At 35.7% G+C, this 21,367-nt stretch overlaps 1 protein-coding gene across 1 annotated transcript in view; it reads right to left on the bottom strand.

Moving 5' to 3' along the window:
• The window catches only part of LOC100893899 (kinesin-like protein KIF13A), a 74,299-nt gene that overhangs the window by 21,061 nt on the left and 31,871 nt on the right, over positions 1–21,367 (bottom strand). The window contains 16 exon segments of the mRNA XM_030974397.1: positions 909–968; positions 3,525–3,578; positions 4,416–4,463; positions 5,144–5,290; positions 5,947–6,109; positions 6,755–7,031; positions 7,638–7,742; positions 8,594–8,709; positions 9,798–9,937; positions 10,418–10,552; positions 11,571–11,681; positions 12,211–12,270; positions 12,553–12,705; positions 13,444–13,558; positions 14,226–14,338; positions 17,219–17,353. Coding sequence (XP_030830257.1) covers positions 909–968; positions 3,525–3,578; positions 4,416–4,463; positions 5,144–5,290; positions 5,947–6,109; positions 6,755–7,031; positions 7,638–7,742; positions 8,594–8,709; positions 9,798–9,937; positions 10,418–10,552; positions 11,571–11,681; positions 12,211–12,270; positions 12,553–12,705; positions 13,444–13,558; positions 14,226–14,338; positions 17,219–17,353 — 1,932 coding nt within the window.

Genomic DNA, 21,367 nt, shown 5'->3' with positions numbered 1-21,367 from the left:
AAATGCCACAATGGTTATACCTGGTGTTCATGGATAACACACAAAGTTAGTACACATTCTATATTATACAAATAATACACAGCAGTGAGGGCATTAGTAAGAATTACCCACACCAGGTACCTTTGGAACAGTCTAACACGCCACAGACGATAGCCGAGGGTGTTTTGAAGGTACCGAGTGTGGGTAATGTTACTAATGCCGAACAAAATGATGTGTATTTTTTGTTTTATAAGATTATGTTTTATTTGTTTCATAAAATGATGTTTTATAACATGATTTGACTAATGACAAGTCATTAGCATTTGATAATGACCGGTCATTATCAAAAACTACGTGTTAGGCAAAATAAATGACTGGTCACGTGTACGCTCATTTATTTATTTAATCATTTATTTCATTTGCTTTAGTAATCAATAATCTGCACAAAAGATTATATCAATTAAATTGCTCTTTTTGAATTTGAACAATGCATATCATTTACTGTGACACTTTCTAAATTTTCTAAAAGTCGCCCAAGAGTTTATAAAGTTGATATGAGTAATAAAAACAAGTAAGATCTTTACATAGAGTAAGAAAGAGATGCATTTGCATTTAGCCAACCTTGAAGGCTGTGTAAGTATGTCCTTTGCAAAAGGAAATTAAAGTACATGCCACTCACAGCAGCAGGGTACACTGTACATTAGTACTGTGGTACAGTATTCATAACATTGTACATGTATAACATAGAGGAAAACCATCAAGAAATGCAATTGAGTTGATTGTCAACAAGACAGACAGACATAAAGGAAACTGGAAAGCGGATGAGTGGGACTACAACAGGGCAGGTGCATGCATCTACAGGATGGGTGCAGGTAACACAGCAACACTAGGGGTCAAATGAGAGGTCAAATATAAAGGTCAAAGGTCACCTCTGATGCTGGAGAGGGGGTCTGAGCATTGCTTGGAACAGGAACGGTCAAATTCTGGTCCTTTTGAGGAATGCCATGGGTAAGAAATGTAGAAAATTAAATGAGTTAGAGATCAGAAACAAAGTATGATTGTTAATTGAAACAAAAAGATGAGCAATGGTAGAGAAATTAGGTGAATGTCATTCTAATCTGTTTAACACTCGGGTATAAAATATTCTTCAAACTCGTTCATAATAATTTACAATGAAAATACATGCGAAAATGGGACTGCATATTCTAGTGATCCACATATACGTGATCGACCAAATTTCGCATGTTTTTTGGCTGATTACTCACCTTTCAAACATCTTCTCTTAATGGTAAATTTATTCAGGAGATGTTTGCTTATTTCAATCCGGAATAGGGAAATCTTACTTTAGATTCTGGAAGAATATACATTGCGTTATTACTGGGACGAAAAGACTACATTGGAATACAAAATTGAATTGCCATACAAAATAGAATGTAAAGAAGTATCTATGCACTAAAGAAATACAATAAGCAAATTTATACAAAGTTAAGAACTAAAAAAATGTTGCATTATAAAGAAGTAAACAATATAAACAATACATGGAAATAGTGCATTCAACACAATGCAGAGCTAAAGTAATTTGATTCACACACATGCATGAAAGGCTATTGATTTTCAAGAGATACAAACTTAATCAAACAGGGCTCGACCTTAACAGGTGCCTGGTATTAGTGGGTTCCCATGTTCCAACTTCAGGCCCAAAAATGTTATAATTATGCTTGGGAGGGTGGGGGTGGGGTAGGGATGGATACAGCCCTTAAATCAACGCGGACCGTCTAGAAAGAAAGTTTGTGTGGAGCCCTTTTATTCAGTATGCTACTGGCAACAGGTTTAAAGCATGTACATGTAATCAGAGAAAGACACTGTCAGCTACATTTATAATGTTTGAAAACAAATTAAAAGGAAAGGAAGAAAATACAAGAGTAATGTTAACAAATATTCTTTGCTTGTTCAACTCATTCTACATAAATAAATGTGGTTTTACAAAGATTTACATGCATTCTTCATTGTAATGAAGTGAACAAAATCCTGTGAACTACATGATGGTATAAACACACAGCTATCAATAAACGACTACATGATTTTGACTAGTACAGCTTGTGCATGAACAGAATAAATACAAGTCAGCAAACATTTATCACAATATCTATAAATGTGTCTTTAAATTTCATGCCTCCGGTTGTGTAGTTACAGACATGTACACAGTACATTTGACTGTATTCATAACAGCATCCATGTTTAATTTAAAACCTCGACTAAAATAGTAGTTAGTTCACTAATTTATGGAGAGCCACATGTTAATCTCTGCATCCCATAAACTAATATTAATTCTGTAACTACAAGAAGAAACAAATTTTGAAATTGCTTTTCTCATTCTTGTTTCATTACTGGATTCATTTGGTGTACTCATTGTGTTACAGAATCAAATTAATGTGTATGAATTAAATAGCATGACACATAGCACTTCATAATCAGTGGACTTAATTCTACTACCGGTAGTTTTATTAAACTTTAATAGTACATCCTTAACAGACTAGAAGGCATTGAATAAGCCATCCGCTTGAACAAGTTGCCCAGTGACATTCGAAACATTCAATGCCTAGTAACCTTTCATTGTAAAAAGCTTTTATTAACTTAGAGTTATTAATGCTATTATGTTGTTAAATTCTGGAGAAAGATTTGTGTATTTTGCTTTGTATAGCGCCTTGAGTAAGATATTAGATACATGTAAGTGCGCTTCATAAGCATTTATTGTTGTTATTATAATTTACAGCTCCAATATATTAGAACCCCTTTTTATTCTTTCATCAATTTGAATTTAACCGAGTCAGGAGTAAATACACATGAGCATTATCCTCTCTAAACGTCCCGCTTTACTGCCCAGAGCAAATGTCGCAGGATCAAATGTTGGATCACAAGGCTATAGGCATATATTGCATGTTGAATAGTCACAATTTAGAAAAAATTAAAATGAAGCAGTTTCATACAATCACAATCATGCAAAGTGACATTATAACATCATCATCAAAGGTAAACAGTCCATAAGCTGAAGATCATGGAATAGTTAACATGATTCTTCAATATTGAAACATAGATTTAATTAACTTGATTACCTCACCATTTTACTTTGCTCTATCTTATGCTCTTGAATTACATGTATCCTATTTCTATCTAATTGTGTCCTTCAATTTATTCCCCCATGTTTACAGAGGGAATAAAAAAATATGTTTGTTTTCTTTTTGCCTTTCCCTTGCCCCATTTCAACCTTTTCTCCTTTTAAATCTCTCTTTGATATTCCTTCCCTCAAGTTTCTCTTCTTTCTTATTCTCTACAAATGTTTTTTTCAAGCTTTTCTCTACATTTCTGATAGGAAATAATCTGAATTGCTCTTCCGCAAAATCTATTGCGTGTCTCAACCCTCAGAAATTTCCAGAAATCAATAAGGACTTTACTCTTAACTCTCTAGTCTCTACAAATGCATGATACAGTGTACACAGGCAACATAACATGCAGACTAGACATGGATGTAAGACTGGATTTCAAACCTTGAACAGTGGTAATGACAATGGTAGAAGAGACATTGGAGACGCAAGTGAGTCCTACATGTAGCCAACGATGGGCCAGCAGCGGCAAGTAAAATAAAGTCATGAAACCATTTTATTTTTACTCTCTAAATAAAATCTTGAAACTGTTTCTGAGAGAGAGATATATATTTTCCATGCTTAATATGTAATCCCTTTTTTTTTTAATTACAGGTATATTTGGAATAATAACAGCTACATTTATAAATACTAAAATACCTGTACAGAGATGCATAAATTCACCCTTTTAGTGATGTGGGTTATCATTTTATAGAGGATGCTAAATATATTTGAATCCATATATGTAGATTTTAAGCTACACCACTTTACATGATAGATGTAGGAAAAAGAGTAATCACTCAAATACATGAAAAGTTTGTTCAAGTATCTTGATGCATCTTAAGGATGCTTAGTTAAAATATGCCCTTCTAAATTATTAATCTAAAGGATTTGACAAAATAGCAGAAAAGAAGATTAATAAACAAATCTACAGTGTCCATCTTTATCTCATACAATTACATGTACATACATGTGTCTGACTAGGATAAACTATGAACATGACAGACAAAGAAAGAGGACAAAATATACAATTCCTCATTCTACGCTCAACAATTGCTGTAGACAAAGCAACATCCCTTTACTGCTATTATGTAAAAATGTGTAGAACAGGTGTCACATGCATATTCATCTGTTCTACACATTTTTACATAATAGCAGTGAAGGGATGTTCTACCACAGCAATTGTTGAGGGTAGAATGAGGAACTGTATATTTTGTCCTCTTTCTTTGTCCGTCATGTTCATAGTGATATAATCTATGATGGGAACAATTAAAGAGTAAGAGATGGAAAGTGTACCTGTGACTCAAAGAAGGAGAGCTTGCGAAGTGATTCAGATTCTTCATCCTTTTAAGTGTAGCAGGAATACATGAATAGAATCAATATATTATATCAAGTCTGTTTTTAACAAATAAGAGTGAATTCATACTTACATTTAAAAAACACGGATTACATGTACAACCACTAAATCGACCCAAAACTTGCTTTTAATCCACAGAATCTTTTTAATATTTTGGTTATTTTTTCTCTCCTGTCTTTGTCGATCTGGTGTTTCTTGATCCGGTATTTCTCGCCTTGAAGTGGCTGGGGTATTACTATTCAGTGACATAAAGCGCTGGTCAGATTTTGTTAAAAAATGTGAATCATGTACGGCAGTCCTTCCTTCTTTTATTTCTACAAAATGTAACATGTAAAATTGAGAGAGTGGACACATACAGTATACCCTGCCCCCTCTCTCACAAAAAATATTAAAAAATAAAAACCAAAGTCATGATATTGCCAATTTAAAATCTCTTCTTGCCTATTTCCAGTCAAAAGAAGTTCTTTGTATTTTGCTCTTACAATACAAATGTACATCAAAACAACATGGTTTAATCCCTGAAATTCTTTAAAAAAACATTAATAGATAATCCAATCTTTATTTTTCAATAAAAATGTTCACATACATAATTATCTTTAATAAATTAAAGCACAAAGAGAATTTAGTATTCAGTGCTAGATTATTATTATCCATGAATTTGTCTCACCTTTAGAGGAATTCCTTCGTCTTTCCTATCGTTGTACATGTCACGCATATCAATGATCTTATTCTCTAGCTTCTCCACAGACCAGATCTGCGTCCCCCTGTCCTTACGCTTCACCTGAATGGCCGGTTCACTCACTATGGCGCCTCTCTGACCAATCAAATCAAAGGTTAGAAAATCATGCCATTACTTGTTAATTCATCATCATGGCAAAGCATGTGTGAAATAAATTATAATGCGTAGGTTGTCTGTTGCATTTGATTTCTCCTTTATATTTAGCAGTATAAAATTTAAATTAAACATTGTTATAGTAGTATTATTGAACTAATATTATATATACAAACTATATCAACGCACATCTTGATGTACTGTACTTGCTTCAGATTTCTAATTCCTTTTATATATATATATGATACTATTCATTGGAATTTTGGCATTTCCCTACCTTGGGAACTGAAGTTGAAATGGAAATTAAAATGTGAAAATATAAAAGAATTCATTGATCAGTTATCTACTGCCATCATATTGGTATTTCTTTTAAACATGTACTTGAAACTTTAACCAACTTTTAAAGATATATTTGTTGCAGCTTTACTTGCTGACGTTTTTTCAGTTGCTTTATGCGTTGTGCGCCTCGGAATAGCATTGTCTAGATAGACGGCGCTATACAAATGCCTATTATTATTATTATTTATGGAAGTTTGATCAGCAATACAAACTGATTTTCTAATTGTCTCAATTCATATGAGGTGTAAACAGCAATACATCAAATGTATGGGAGTAGAAGCAAGTGATAGGAGAGCTACCTTTCTATTTGGAGTAAGGTTACAGACAGGTATCTGTAGTGTGACTCTGAACTCTGTCTGTTTGCCCATTTCCTCCCCCAGGAAGTTGGCCTCTCTGATCAGGGCGTTTGCCTTGACAACGTCTTCTCTCAGCTTGGCGAGACTCTGTCTGAACATATCATCCCTAGGGAGAAAAAACCATTTAGAGTTCATCAACTGACTTACCAACGACAAGTACATACCCGGATTGATAAATTAGACATTTCAGTGGATTCCAAACCTTGTTATGAGCCCCAAGGCTATTTTCCAGAAAGTCTTTAGACAAAAAATAAAGATATACATGTTTATGCACAAGTAGAGTCACTAGCTCAGTAGGCACAACCATAGGCAATTTAATGCTGGTGCAAAGCAAATTTCCACAATTAGGGGCAACAAATGAAGTTGTCAAATTATCACGCCAAGTTAAATACTCATTCATATTAGAAATACATTACAAATGAAGGGGAAAGTCTTTCAAACATTTCATAAAATTTAAGAAAACCCCTTTATTTTGGCATGAACATGCTAATTACCCATCTAATGTGAAGACATCTTTTATCAACTAATAATAATTGATAATAATAATAATAATATTTAATTTGTATAAAGCTCTTAATACAAATGTCTCTAAGCGCTTTACAAATATACTATTACCCCGGTCATTGGATTCAGTGCTTGCCCGCACACAATGTGTGCACAATCTCCACTCCCTGGGGAGCATTCCAGCCAAACTACACAAATATTTCCTTGTACACGCACATTTCATGACCTAAGATTTATCTTTACTGACCTGTCTTCGCTCCACTCCTCGTAAGGCTCCACCCCTAGCGACGACCCTATCCCTAACGACGACCCATCCCCACTCTGGCTCTGGGTTCCTTCATCTTCTATCCTCCTGTCCTCCGGTCTGCTGTTGGGTTGGTGGTGACCTGATGAGTTCTTGGGAATCAGCTGTTGCTTCAGTGCTGCCAGCTCCTGCTCATAAGCCTCCCGCTGCTTGAAAAGGGCGCCATCTTTGTCCTTCTGGTGCTGGACTTCTATGAGCTTCATGGCAGCTTGTACAGGGTCTAGTGAAAATAAGTATTTGATATCAAAATGTTCAGAAACATGTTGGCTTTCCAGGAAACACAAAGACTTAACTCCACCCAACACCCCAATGAAGTCAATGGTTAGTGAAACATAGACTTAACTTCTTAAGGCCCAAGTGCTCACTGACACATAAACCACTTTTTAAAGAAGTTGCTCAAACCCAATCATTTCTATCTGTGCCAAAACTTTGAGTAGGAGTGTTTGATTTTTATCCATTTAGAGAGAAAGCTGTAAAAAAAAAAATCTGAATTTATGGGCAATTGAAAAATTGAAAATAATATAAATTGACTACTTGCCATCAAAATATACAAGTTAGTATTTTTCTGTCAATTATTAATCAAGTTGATTTACAGAAGTCAACTTTTACCTGATGTAATGAATTTCATACAGCCCAATATAACACAATTAATCAATGGTTAAAGATGTACAAATGTTACATTTATGAGTTATCCTTTCATCAATAGAAATGTTCCATATACAGTAGTTGTGAATGAAGTATTTTATTTTGTAATTGTAGACTAGCAGTTGGCACTTGACAAGTACATAAATTTACTATTTTATTTCTGTTTTATTGTGCTGCTTACCATTGTGTAGTTCTTGCATCATGACTTCATTCTGTGCATAATCAAAGTCAAAGCTTTCTGTCACTGGCTGGGCCACAGGCTCAGGGGTTGTTGTTCCACTTGATCCTATGAAACAAACAAAATCAAAATCAAAATACAAAATAATCACAACAAACATTTCAAGATAAAGCTGAGTTCTGGTCATGTCATTGCATTGTGAAATAATCAGTGTGGAATCAATCAGAAAAAGTTGATCTTGTAGTACATGTATATAAGTATTGGTGTGTACAGCAAGGTTCTGGACTCATCAAAATGAAAGTAATTTGTCCCTCTTGGTGAAAGTAACAAGCACTGTACACAGAAAGATGTATATGGGACTACACAAGCATGTGGCATAAAAATGAGGTCCTCATTTTTTAAGCTGTTGCATGGCATATTGAGAATATAAAGGCATTTGAAGTGCCACACTTTTCAGGGAAAGTTTTTCCTCTGATGTTCTTCCGAACTTGCATAATTCTTTACCTCTCACCAGAACTCAACCTTCTCTTTAAAACCATCAACTGATCCAGGCGACCCTGTTCTAGCTTCCTTTGCTCTCATTATCTATCTAACAATTCATTCACCCTCCAAGTACTCATCAGTCCAACAATCACCCATCAATAAATCCATCCATTCATATAATTGACCCATCCATACATCCATTTACTATCCAATACTTTATTCATTCCTCACCATATTTCCATCCATCCATCCATCTTTCCATCGACCTATTCATACATTCATAATCTATTCATTGCTCCTACCCTCTGTCCATCGAGTCATTCATCCATCCATCAGTTCTTCCCTTCATCACTCCCTCTAACCTCCACCCATCTTACCATCCATCCATTTACCTATTTATCCACCCATCCATCCACATATATATTCATCTATACACCTAATGCAAACACCATCACATATAAATCATCAGTTCTTACCAACTCCAGGAGCTCTTGGACAGTTTATCCTGAAGAAATGATAGTTGCCTAGAAGTATCCTGTCTCCATGCCTCAACGATGTCTTGCTTGTCACAGCACTTCCATTGACATATACCCTATCAAACAAAAAATAGGAAAACATTACAGTCTCCCTCTCTAATTTTTTAGGTAGCCACAAACTTTTCATATACATGTGTAAAACACATAGATCACATGGGTCATGATTTATGAAATTGTCAATACTCAATACTCAATACAAGGGGAGAACAACAGTACTTAAGAAAGTATTTAACAGAGCTTTCAAGTCCATCTGATGAAATGACACTTAATTCATTTAAATATGACAGATGATGTCAAAACAACTGTTTATTTCTAACTAGAACATCAATGTGACTGCATCTTCAATATGCCTATTACTACATTCACTGAACTATTTATCACTTTCTGACATTATTCACGAAAGACATTGCATGAAAGTAGAGCAATGAAACTCTCCACTTAACACCACATCTCCTCTGCTATAAATCAACCTATTCACAAATTGGATTGATCGAAAAACATCTGACCTCTAAAAACCATGAACTACTTTTGTGAAGCCCTCTAAACACTGAGGTCATGGCTGGAGAAGTATGTAACACACTACCCTTCCTGTAATGAAAATCACTTCCTGTAATAAACAACATCCATCCCTCATCCCACATTCCAAATCAATAAGATTGTAGATTACACCTCTACACCTGTCATTCATAATGTCAATTTCACTCCTATATTTCTAATTAAAATTCCAATGTTCAGATTGCTTGCCAATATCCATCAATCATAGTATATTACAAGATTGAATTTCTCCCATATCACTATCAATCATTTTACAGTCTTTTTTTTCTTCTACAAGGTTATTTGAAACTGCAACACAAATCGGTGTAAAATGGATATATTTTGTTTTCTCTTGGAATTTTCATTGCTGTATACCAACTATATTTGTTTTCACACATGCTAAAAGTGTATACAGTATTTCAGAATTTGAATAATTAAAAAGATGTTTATTTGTTTGTTAACAAAAAGTTGGATGAACTTAACTGAAAAACTGATACACTAAATGAAAATCTCTGACTCCTTTAATAACATAATAAAACACTCTATCAAACATTAAAATGGATGACATAAAACAAGATTGGTGTTCAAGACAGAATGAAACTATTCTTACTTTGCATTTTCACATGGCGAGATGTAGACATCTATGTCATTCTCTACATCAATGGTACAATGTCTAGGCATGATGCCAAGTCCATTTAGCTGGATATCTGTTTGTGTCTCCTCGTCAGCCCTCCCAGCTACATTGTGATCCTACATAAAGACAAAGAAAATGACTTGTAACAGCTGCCATACATGTACATTATAATTGTCCACTTTACATATGACAAAGAAAATTGAAAATCTACAAATTAAAAAATGCCCACCACTCTTAAAAGTCCAAGCATGTTTGGGCCATTGTCTGATTGCATTTGTAATATTGTAGAGCAGCATGAAACTCCACACACACAGAACTAAATAGTTTATTGGAGATCAGTCCTGTTCCTTCAAAGCCCCATTGCACTACTTATAGCTACTTGCGCCCTCTATATAGCAAACAATGCCTAATCGGTGACAATTGGTTCCCCATAGTCCCCTTTTTCTTATGTTAATTGAGAGCTGATTTGATGAGATAACCACCTGCCAGTGACCACACAGGGAGGTCTAATCCATCCTGGCTAAACTAGTGTAAACAGGCTTTAAGATCCTGATTACATCACGGATGCAAAGAGCGTGAACATCTGCAGTTCTTACCTTGAGGTAGTAGACAAGCAGTTCATTGAGTGAAGGGTCAGCGTTGAGATTGACCAGAAAACATTTATTCCTCTCTACTTTGATCCCTGATGTCTGCACCGAGATACCCATCTGTTCTAGTGCTGCTTGCCTCTCCTAAAGTGAAACACACATTTACATATTAGTACAGTCAAACCTGCTATAGTGACCACCTGTCTACAAAGACCACCTGTCTACAACAAGCACATTTTTTGTTTCCCTTGAAAATGGTTTCTCATTGAAATATGTACTAAAGGAACCTGTCTTCAAAGACCACTTTTTGAGTTTCCCTTGGGCGGTCGCTGTAGACAGGTTTCAATGTACCTGAAAATTGTCATTATTACATGTATATGCATTGTATCCATGGTAAATTGTCCCCCCCCCCCCAAATGATGGTTTCAGACAGACTAATATAACTTTCCACGGTATTACAGTGTTTTCAATCAGAATCAAATACATTTTTGCTCATCAGAACTTGACAATTTCATTACACAAATTGTAGCCATTTACTAAAAGTACTAAATGGTAAATTGCCAAGATTTTTGTACAGTATCTGACAGATGGAAAATAGTTTTCCATATTAATACACTGTTTTCAATCAGAATCAAAGTGCTTAACTAAGATATAAATGCAACCAAGATCAAAAGTGTTACTTTTCAAAGAAATCAGGGGCCCAATTTCAGAAAACTTGTCATCAGTGACAAATGACAGTTTTTCATTACAAGCTCCTGAAATCCTTGCTTCTTGGTGGTTATCAGTAGATTTGTTACTGATTTTTGCATTTGTCATTGAAAATAGGCTTTGTGAAACGGGTCCCAGATCTTCGCCCAGGAGGAAAGTTATCAAATGTCCTCTGAAAGCAACCTGAATGCATTCTGATATCAAGTCAGCTATGTAATACTGAATGGCTTAATGTCCAAAGACTCGTACTTCTCTTCTTTCTTTCTTTTTTTTTTTTTTTTGGGGGGGGGGGGGGGGGGGGGGGGAGGCTGCAATTGAGATTTGTACAGGCATTCATTTGGAATTCTACCACATCCCAGGTGAACAAACTGTTACACATTGTGGTGCGGGGGGGGGGGGGGGCCTAAAAATTTAGCACTTTATATCACACTACTGAATGGGGCAAGGAGCTTACTTTGTGTATTCTTTCTGTGTTGACAAGTTTCTCTTCCCAACTCAGAGACATCTCTTTCATAAGCATCTCTGATTCCTCTAGTCTATCCTTCAGACTATCTGCTTTCATACTCTAAGAAAAAAAGATGGAGAAAGCAAATTTAAAATAGAATTGTTATGAAATACTATTAAGAAAATACTGGTAGTGTAAAGATCAAACTCTGAGAAATAAAAGAAAGAAAAAGAAATTTCAAATAGAACTGTTATGAAATACTAAGGAAATAATGTAAAGATCAATCTGAATACAGGGTGTGCAATACCATGTAAAGTAGTACAGCTAGTAATAACTTTTCAATCATTAGATGATGCAGTAAAGTATGTACATAAGCAACATTTTAAGAAGATATTCTGTAGATCACTGACACAAAGCTCTGTTTGGGACTTTTATGATATACATACATGTAGATCAGTTATAGAAAGACACTTATCTAGCAAGGCAGGAACTCCCAAAGATCATGAAGAATAGAACCAAATGTTAAAAAAAAATATTGAATCAGTAGAAGTAAACTCAACCTAATAGTAGTAGTAGAGAATGTTACAGAATCTTAAATCTTAGAGACAATTCTGACTGAAAAACGCAAGAACCAAACAAGAAATCTTACCTCTGCTTCTTTCAGTTGTTTCTTCAACATATCCACCTCTTCCCTGAGTTCTCGGATGATCTGTGAAAAAGAATTAAATCATATTGACATACATGTAGATATTTGTGTTAAAGATAAAATAAGAATAAAATATTATTGGGACGGGTTCAAATGTCAGTAAAGGTTTTTGTTCAATACATCAAGTTTTTCCTTTTCTATGTTTCAGAAATTCATGCACATTTGCCTAGCGACCCATCCCCTCGAAAAAATGGGCTTCTCGTTGAGACATATCTTTAAATTTCCTCTAAGTAAACAAATCAATTTCATTTCACATAAAAGTATTCAAGCATTCAAAAATATTACCTTTGCATTTGGGTCTTCATTGATGACAGCATGGTTGACGATTCTCTTTGCCCTGTCTGCATATCGTAACGTTGATAACGATTCCTCATAGTTATCAGCTGCAGGGCTCACTGTTGCAACCATGACTGTTTTACTGTTTCCTCCAAGGCATTCCTGCATTGAAAATACATTTAGAAATCAGTATTTATTGCTAAAAATTTAGAAAAATATGGCCAGATTGTTTGGTAAATAAACTGGTAGTGTGAAAAGAAATGAAAAGAAAAAAAATGATTTGAATATCATGGACCTTTCCTGTAACAAAAATATATTTAGACTTCACTTTTTGTGGAACAACTTCAAAATATAGTTACTGGTACACTATTTGGCTAACATACATAATACATACTGAAAAGAAATGATTTAAAGATTTTATTTGCTCAATGCATATTGTACATTGAACTTGGAATAGTGATGTTATATCTACAAATGTTGTATGTTCACCGGGTTCTAACAAACAAAAGAAGTCAATTTCTAAATCTGTTTATTCTGAATATTTTTCACTTGCTGTTTTGAAACACAGTTCCTAGGAGACACAGACCACTTGATTTTACCAAATCCTATATAACCCATAATGTAGGCTATGTAGCCATGTCAACACTGCCCCTCTATAATCCATAGGATGTTTCACAAAACCGTTAAGTCAAGTACAAGTCCGCTGACAACCCATTGAAATATGTGTTTAAAATTCGACATGCGTTCCAATGGGACGTTGGTGAACTTGTACTTAAGACCGTTAAATGAAACAAAGTTCAAGTCTTTTACTTTGCTTTCCAAACAGCCAACACCCAAAATACATGTACACTGTAGGTGCTACTGCCACACACTAAATCACCCATAATATATATCAAATACCTTTAGGAGCCATGTTAGTACTGAATCTCTGTAAGGCACAAAATTGTTGTTCTTCTTCTTTCCCGACGATTGGTCTGCTAGATGAGAGATGACCAGGCCTAGCGTTGTTAAAGATCTGTAAAGTAATATGATATTGATATAAACATGTTATGGATGAATATAGCATAAAAATACAACCTTCCATATTTGTTAACATTCATTTGCAAAGTACTGAGTGACTATATGAGACATTTGAATTTTCATGACAGTACATGACAGTACAGTACATGACCCATAAGCTTCAACAAGTTTCTTGACACAATATTTTCTCAGCAACGCACTGGCAATAATAAATTGGCTACATGCATGCATGAACATTGAACATACATGTGTATCATATATATGTTTTTAGAACATACATTTTCATGAACTATAGGCTTCGGCAATGTTTTTGACAAAATATTGTCTCAGCAATGCATTGGCAATAATGGATTGGCAGAATGCATGCAGAAACATTGAACATACACATGTATCATATAAATGTTTTAAATGGAAGGGACATGATAATTATTTTTGTTCAACAAGAAGGAAGAAACTTTGATCTTTCATTACAGTAGATGTAGCAGATATCTTCTTCTGTTGTATTTTCAAACCTAAAAGAATCTGGGAGTTGTCTTGTGCTTTGACAAAGCTCTCCATTTTATTTAGTAAAATACGAAATCTGTTCTTGTTTTGAAGGCTCAACATAACTGCTCATGTTACAATAAAAACATTATGCAATTTGAGATGGACGACCAACTTACTTATTGATATTACTGCCTTCTCGTAACCTTTCACCCGATGACCCTGTCTTGTGCACCCTTTCACTTCCTGCCAGGTCAACCAAGCTGATTTTGCTCACTTTTTCACCAGATACCTAAGGATGCAAATAAAAGAAGATCGTCATAAACTAATCAATTGATAACACAATGATGTACCGGTAAGACATACGTGAATGAGGATAAAAAGAGAAACACGTTTCCCTGAAACTCACCAATATAAGGAAGAAAAAACAATGACAGTTGAACAAAAAGAATTGAAAAAGCATATAACAAAAGAAAATGATCACAAGGCTGTTTTTCATAACAAGAGAAAGCTATAAAAATCTATTTGTTAATGGCTGCCGGTCATATGAAAAAAAGGAGAACAATTATCAAAGAAGTTAGGATCATGTTCCAAAAAACAGTCTTTAAAAAATGACAAGCAGCACAAAAATGAAAAAAAGAAAGAAAAAGAAGTGAATAAGAAAAAGAAAAGCACTTGGGTGAATATGCACATACATGGTAGGGGAATTTTCATTTCCCTCATGGGTGTTGTGATTGTCTTGTGGCTATGCAACTATCTCACTGATGCAAGACAGTGCTAACGTAATGCCTTGGAGGGTATCAATAAAGGTGCAGAATTTTTTTTTTTTTTAAAGGATATGAGGGCGGGCATTCCTAGCAGGAGCAAACATGGGAAAGATAAATAATGAATTTAATGAAAACATGCTTCTTTCCTGCAGTTCTCCATTCAGAAGGGTTTCAATTAAAAGGTTGAAGAAATGACAAAGGGAACATATATTGTACAAGACATAAAAGAGACCCCAGAGTACAGAAAGGAGCAAGAAGGAGCCCCCCCCCCCCCCAAAGGAGAAAACAAGATAATTCCTAAAGTTACAACAAAAAACAAAAGCAAGAAGAAGTTATTTTTAACAAAAAATGGCCAAGTTGATGTAAACATGTACAGGAAGATAAAAATAAAAGGAGAGAGTAAGAAATAAGACAAATGATATGAAAAAGAAGACAGAGAGAGAAAGGAGGGAAAGAACGGAGAAAGAGAGAGAGAAAGAGAGAGATAGAAAGAGAGAGAGAAAGAGAGAGAGAGAGAGAGAGAGAGAGAGAGAGAGAGGGAGGAGAAAAGAGAAAGATGGATGAGAAAAGAGAGGAAGATAGGTTAAAGAGGGGGAGGGAGACAGAGAAAAGAGGGGGCAAGGGAGAAAAGAAGGGAGGGGAGAGAGAAATTAGAGGGGGAGGGGGCAGAGAAAAAAAAGGGAGAAACAAGAGAGAGGCAAGGAGAAGAGAGGGGAGAAGGGGAAAGTAGGGTGGGGCTGGGGTAGTGAGACTGACAGAGGCAGAGAGAGACAAACAAAGTGAATGAGCATAGTGTGATAGTTTGAAAGAACGCTTACCACTCTTATGGTATCATTAGCTTCCTGACGATGATCATGTGAATGAAGATGAAATTGGTGTTTGGTAGAAAGACAAAGAGACCACAAGAACAGACAAACATGAACAATAGGAAAGGCAAGGGCAGAATATATACGGTAACTGCTTGCACACTGATGCAAAACACTTCAAGACGTGCTTCAAATACCATTTCAATAACTGTCATTAAACTCAAGCACATGTTGTGATAAATGTTAAAATGTTTCAATGAATTATAATGCACTTGTTTATGATTAGTAATTTTGTTGGCACAGTTGTGACTATGTTTTTCCATTATATTCATCAAGACAAAATACACTTGAGTTACAAAATACACTTGAAGATTGCATTCTATTTGGTTCAATAAAGCAGTTGCTGATCAAATTTCTGTCCACTTTTAGTTGATAAAAGACACTTCACAGAATGTGTATATATTCAAACACTTTCTGAATTTGAGTGAAAAAAGTAAATGTAACATGTAATTCTCGCTACCCTAAATAGGTACGAAAATCTCGAAATTCGCGAGACGAGGTAATTTTCACTCTCTCGGGTCGTCACTACAACTTCCGGTATAGAGTCCCATCCCGCTGGCGCTAGCGCCTGTGTTCGCTGTGCAGAGTTTTCACGCACGCTAAAATCGATGCCAATCAGTGTAATTTGTACAGATTATAATATGCAATGGAAAGCTTCGGGCAGAATTAGTGACTTTAGCACAAAAGGCCGTTAAACTCTACCGTGAAAGAGAGGGTTGTGATCACGAACGCCTGCACAGGAAGCTGTAATGTCGAAAAGCTATCCCATAATGCAATGCGCGTTTTCAGGATTTTCCCCGGATCTCGGCAGAATCGCTATTTGGGGTAGCGAGAATTAACGTAACTTTACAATGTTTCAACAGGCTCAAAATCATTCGTTCAATTCTCATAGTTTCAGCAGCATGTTTCCGAACTAGCAAAAGTATTTTACCAGGATGTTTGAAACTTCCTGACTTTTAGCAGGAAAGTTTGCAGGAAGTTTAATAGCCTTTTTTTTTTGGATTTTTTCCTTATCTGTCTATTTTTCCTGAAGGAAACTTTTCTGAAAGCTTCTCCTGATGGGACTGTGCCTTGCAAGTATTTGATATATTATAAATATGTCCTTGAGTAAGATATTTAATCTACATGGCTTCTCTCCATCCAGGTGTTACATGGGTGCCCAGTAGGATGGAAAGTCAACATGATTTTATCAGAATGTGTACAGTGTGTGCACGCATAAAAAGGCTGGAATACTCCCCAGTGAAGTAGGGAATATTATCATTGTTTAGCGTTTGTTTTTTCCACGTTGTGTGCTTGGAGGTTTCATTTCCCTAATGGCCCATTCTCCAAGTCTTCCTGTCTTCAGCATCCGCCTAGGTGATGTTCTTCTCACGGAAAGTACAGAATGGTATTGAATCAACTGACGAGGTAATAATAATACTGCAAGTGCTTTGGTCCGTTAACTGGTAAAGCATTTTAAAAGAAACAATTATATTCAATATTAGTTGAAGAGTAAAGGTACTAAAATTATCAGTCAAAATGCACAAATCAATGACTTACATCTGATTCTACATCTGTGAGTGTTTGTGTAAGGGTGATGTTGAAGACTGCATGTGATCTACTGCTTTCTGAGTTCATGTTGGTGGCTGCCACGGTTCTGGACTTGTTACCTTCTGACATCAAAGCCTCTATGTTCTGGAGAAAGAGCAAGAGAGACATTAGTGAAACGCCATGAAAAATCATATAAATATCATGGAAAGGCGTAAAAATGCTTCGTGGCTAGCTGTGTCTCGCATGTGACGTCACAAATCTTGACGCTCAACGGAAGGACTGCTGAAGGCAGAAAATCTGGATCTCAAATTAACATTTGTGAGAGATGATTACTGCGGGTCCCAAACATATTTTGAAGAGGGAAGTTGTTATATTGGATCAGTAAGGCTTCCCCTTCGCAATGATATGAATCTTGCATCAATTCATAACACTTTTGATTCTTCGGGTGACTACTTTAAAGATATTTTAGTTATGAGAAAGTTATGCAAGTAAACAGACTTTCAAAATAGAACAACAAATTAAATAAAAGAGGGTTGAGAGCCCTAAGAAGAAAAAAAGGGGATGTTCAAAACAACAAAGAAATAAAGAGGCAATATCAGCCCAGGGTAGGAGTCCACATAACCAATAATATTTCAGTAATACTTCAAATTCAGTTATATGATATCTGCCTGTAGGACGGCACAAAAATGCGACCCTCATCGAAGCTTTTCTTTCGAAGTAGCTATACTTGGTCTACGCACTTACTCTGGATTTTCAACCGCGTTGTTTTTCATATGAGCTTGCCCGGCTCATGAACCCACTCCAACAAGTGTGAGACACATATCAGATAACCCTTTCCAATTTAGTCTGCAAATCATGAAACCAGAAGCTTTTTTCATTTGATAGTGAGAACTCACAAGGGTGCATGAGAATATCGTAATGGCACGGTTCTTATAAGACATCGTCTGCGGAGGACCAGAAGGGCTTTGATTAAACCACTCTTTGCATATTGTGTAACACTATGCTGGCTCTTTGAATATATAGTAGTTATCATGTCCATGCACGTTTCTATGCTTTCTTCTCTTCCCATCTCTCAAAACGATTATTTTTTTCCTCTTTCCAAAGAGAAGTTAGGATCAGACATGTAGATAATTTTTCTGTTTGTCTCCTCTTTCAATCAGTCTCTAAATATCTTCTTCTCTCCCTCCCTAATCCCCTCCCCCCTCCCTCCCTAATCCCCTCCCACTTTCTCTCCCTAATTCCCCTCCCCTCTCTCTTTCTCTCCCTCTTTGTCCGGCGATACATGTTTATCATTCTTCTTTAAATACCTAATGCTTTTCTCCCGTTTCAAAATTCCCCTAATCTCCCAATAGTTATGAATAATTGAATTTGAATTTCTCACTGTGGTTGCCTTCTACTTCTAAATCCATCTTTCTCATTCTCTCTATCTCCCCATCAAAATTGTATCACTGCCTTCTTGTAATGATAAACACTGAATGGTTTATTACAAGAACACAATGCTTGCCTCATCAATGCAATGAAAATGAATAACCTGAATAATCATACAAAAAGATTGGATTGCATCTTTTGGGATTACAAAGCAAAATGCCCTTGCCGAGGTACAGTACATCCACTGTACATGTACAGTGTGTTGCTGCGTCTGTGTATTTCAACAATGATGTTTCTCGATGTAAGTTTAAATGACTTTGGGCAAGTTTTCAGGATTAGCGGGTTGAAGCAACAACACTGGTCCAATTACATCCAAATCAGGAGTATTATTCACTCCTAGAGCAAATCAGATGTTCTTTTTTTTTCTTTATTACATTATCAACAAAAGTACAACTAATTTTCAAGACAGTTTCTCTGAAAAATGAAGTATCATCAACAGAACCCAAGACTTTTTTCAAAGTCTCAAAGCTAAAATATGCATACATCTAAATACAGGTGGAATGTAATCCTCGAAATTCACTTCAATAACACAATTTTGCATAATAATTGAGAAGTGAGAACGTAGCTCAGCCTACATGTACACATGTACACCTGTATATGCTCCAAGTGAGATTCAAGATTGAGACGGATAGTGTTACTAAGTGCATGCAAAACACCTCCAAGCGAACTACAATTGATTCCAAGTCCAAACCCTGTTTACACCGAAAGTAAACATGGAACTGTATTCATGTATTTCCAAAACCATTTAATTTTCGATCAAATCAGGGCATATGCCAGTTTATATACTTTTTCTTAAAAATTGTGTTGTTTTGAAGACCTTTTGTCTTTCTTCATGACTGCCTCAACAATTAGAAGATAATGGTAATATTTTTTGCTACAAAATGAAATCAGGTGGTTATTACAAGGAATACAAAAATAGAAAAGAAAGATTATTTTTGAAAGCTCTTATATTTTTTGTGAATAAACACAAAACACATTTGGGAAAGAAACAAATGCACTCACATTATGTTTATTTGTATCCGAAAAAACATTAAACTTACAAATGTACAATGAATGTGTTTTGAAAAACATCTTTTTAAAAGTAAATATTTGGCTCTTTTTAAACAAAGGCCTTTCATTTGCATAATTCAAAATACCTGTAACTCCTCTACAATTTAATCATATTAAAATGCATGACTTCATGTGCATTGATTAATACTATGGTAATAGAGTAGGCGGAACATTACATGTATGTAAGCTGAGTGTGCCTCACAACATTCTTGTGGTAATAATGGTGAAGTGGTTCATCCATGTGACCGCAAAAAAGTCTGAGGGTTCAAGTCCCTGCACAAATATCCTTCAGCAACACTGCGACACATTACTCTACATTTGTTATTTCCAATGTAGTTGCAGGAAATTGGTACCTGTTGGGAGAATTTCCTTGAATGCTAGAGTACAGTACAAACAGCCATGCTTTGACTATTTATATTTGTAAACTAGGGTAATAAAACTAAGCACCCATGAAACCCAACTGCATAACAGACTTGTGCATGTTTACACTTACTTCCTGAGAAAGATACTCCCAAACTGTTGTGTAAATAGTCGTACGACAAATATGTGGAATTTCCTACTTTTGTGACAGTATTGGCTCTGCAGTGCAGTGCGAATTCTAGCTGAAATGAATATTGCAGCAATATGTAGTCTTTTCGCCCCTTCCTATTTTGTGACAGTATGGCCTCCGCGGCAGTGTGAGTTCTAGCAGAAATATTGCAGCGCAATAAGTATTCCCTTTACCCCATGGGACAGAACATTTGATTGAGCTAGCTAGCACAGAAGTTTAAAGATAAAGTTGAGTTATGGTCATGTTATTGCATTGTGAAAGAAACGGTGTGGAACCGACCAGAAAAGGTTAATCATCTAGCATATAAGAATTTGTGTGTATTGCAAGGTTCTGGAATCATCAAAATGATAAGAAATTTGGCCAAGTCTTGGTAAAGTTACAAACACTTGCACAGAAAGATGTATTTGGGACTACACGAACACGTGGCGTAAAAAACCGGCCCCCCCCCCCCCCCCCCCGATTTTTACGATGTTACATGCATATTTAGAATATGAAGGCATTTGAAGAGCCATGCTTTTCAGGGAACATGTCTTAACTGATGTTCTTCCACGCTTGCATAATAAGAATGAGTAATGCTCACAAATTATTTTTCACCTCTTCCCAGAACTCAACCTTCTCTTTAATATAACTTCTCCAGCTCCCAACGGCATCGGACACTACAAGAACGTGGTCAGTTTGTATAATTTGACAACTTTATAAATAAAGGAATTCTTAAACCCTATATCTACTGGTTATTTCCATAATGAAGAATGTGGAATTTAACAAAGTTTTTAATCAATTATTAGAAGGAAAGGGACCCTTTGAGGTCAGTGAATAATAATATAACCCTGTGGAAATTAAGACCCAATACCATTAAGGGGTATAGGGATATACAGGTACAATGTAGATGTAGATTTGTGAAGAAAATGTAGAAAACAAGATTTCAGATTATTTTACCAAAAAAAGTGCCTTAAGCTGTATGATGTTAATTACCCTAAAGCATGACACTTAATCTAAAACTATAAAAAAGGGGCAAAAGTGGATGGACCTAGGCAAAGATGTACGTAACACATGTGTCTTCAAAATTACTCAAAAGTATGGCTGACCATGTACATTACCAAACAATTATCAAGTACTATGAAGTGTGTGTC

Source organism: Strongylocentrotus purpuratus, unplaced genomic scaffold (assembly GCF_000002235.5).
Source record: "Strongylocentrotus purpuratus isolate Spur 01 unplaced genomic scaffold, Spur_5.0 spur5_scaffold_7, whole genome shotgun sequence".
Lineage (NCBI taxonomy): Eukaryota > Metazoa > Echinodermata > Echinoidea > Camarodonta > Strongylocentrotidae > Strongylocentrotus > Strongylocentrotus purpuratus.
The sequence above is the reverse complement of the archived record's forward strand: the minus strand, read 5'-3'. Positions and strand labels throughout refer to the sequence as shown.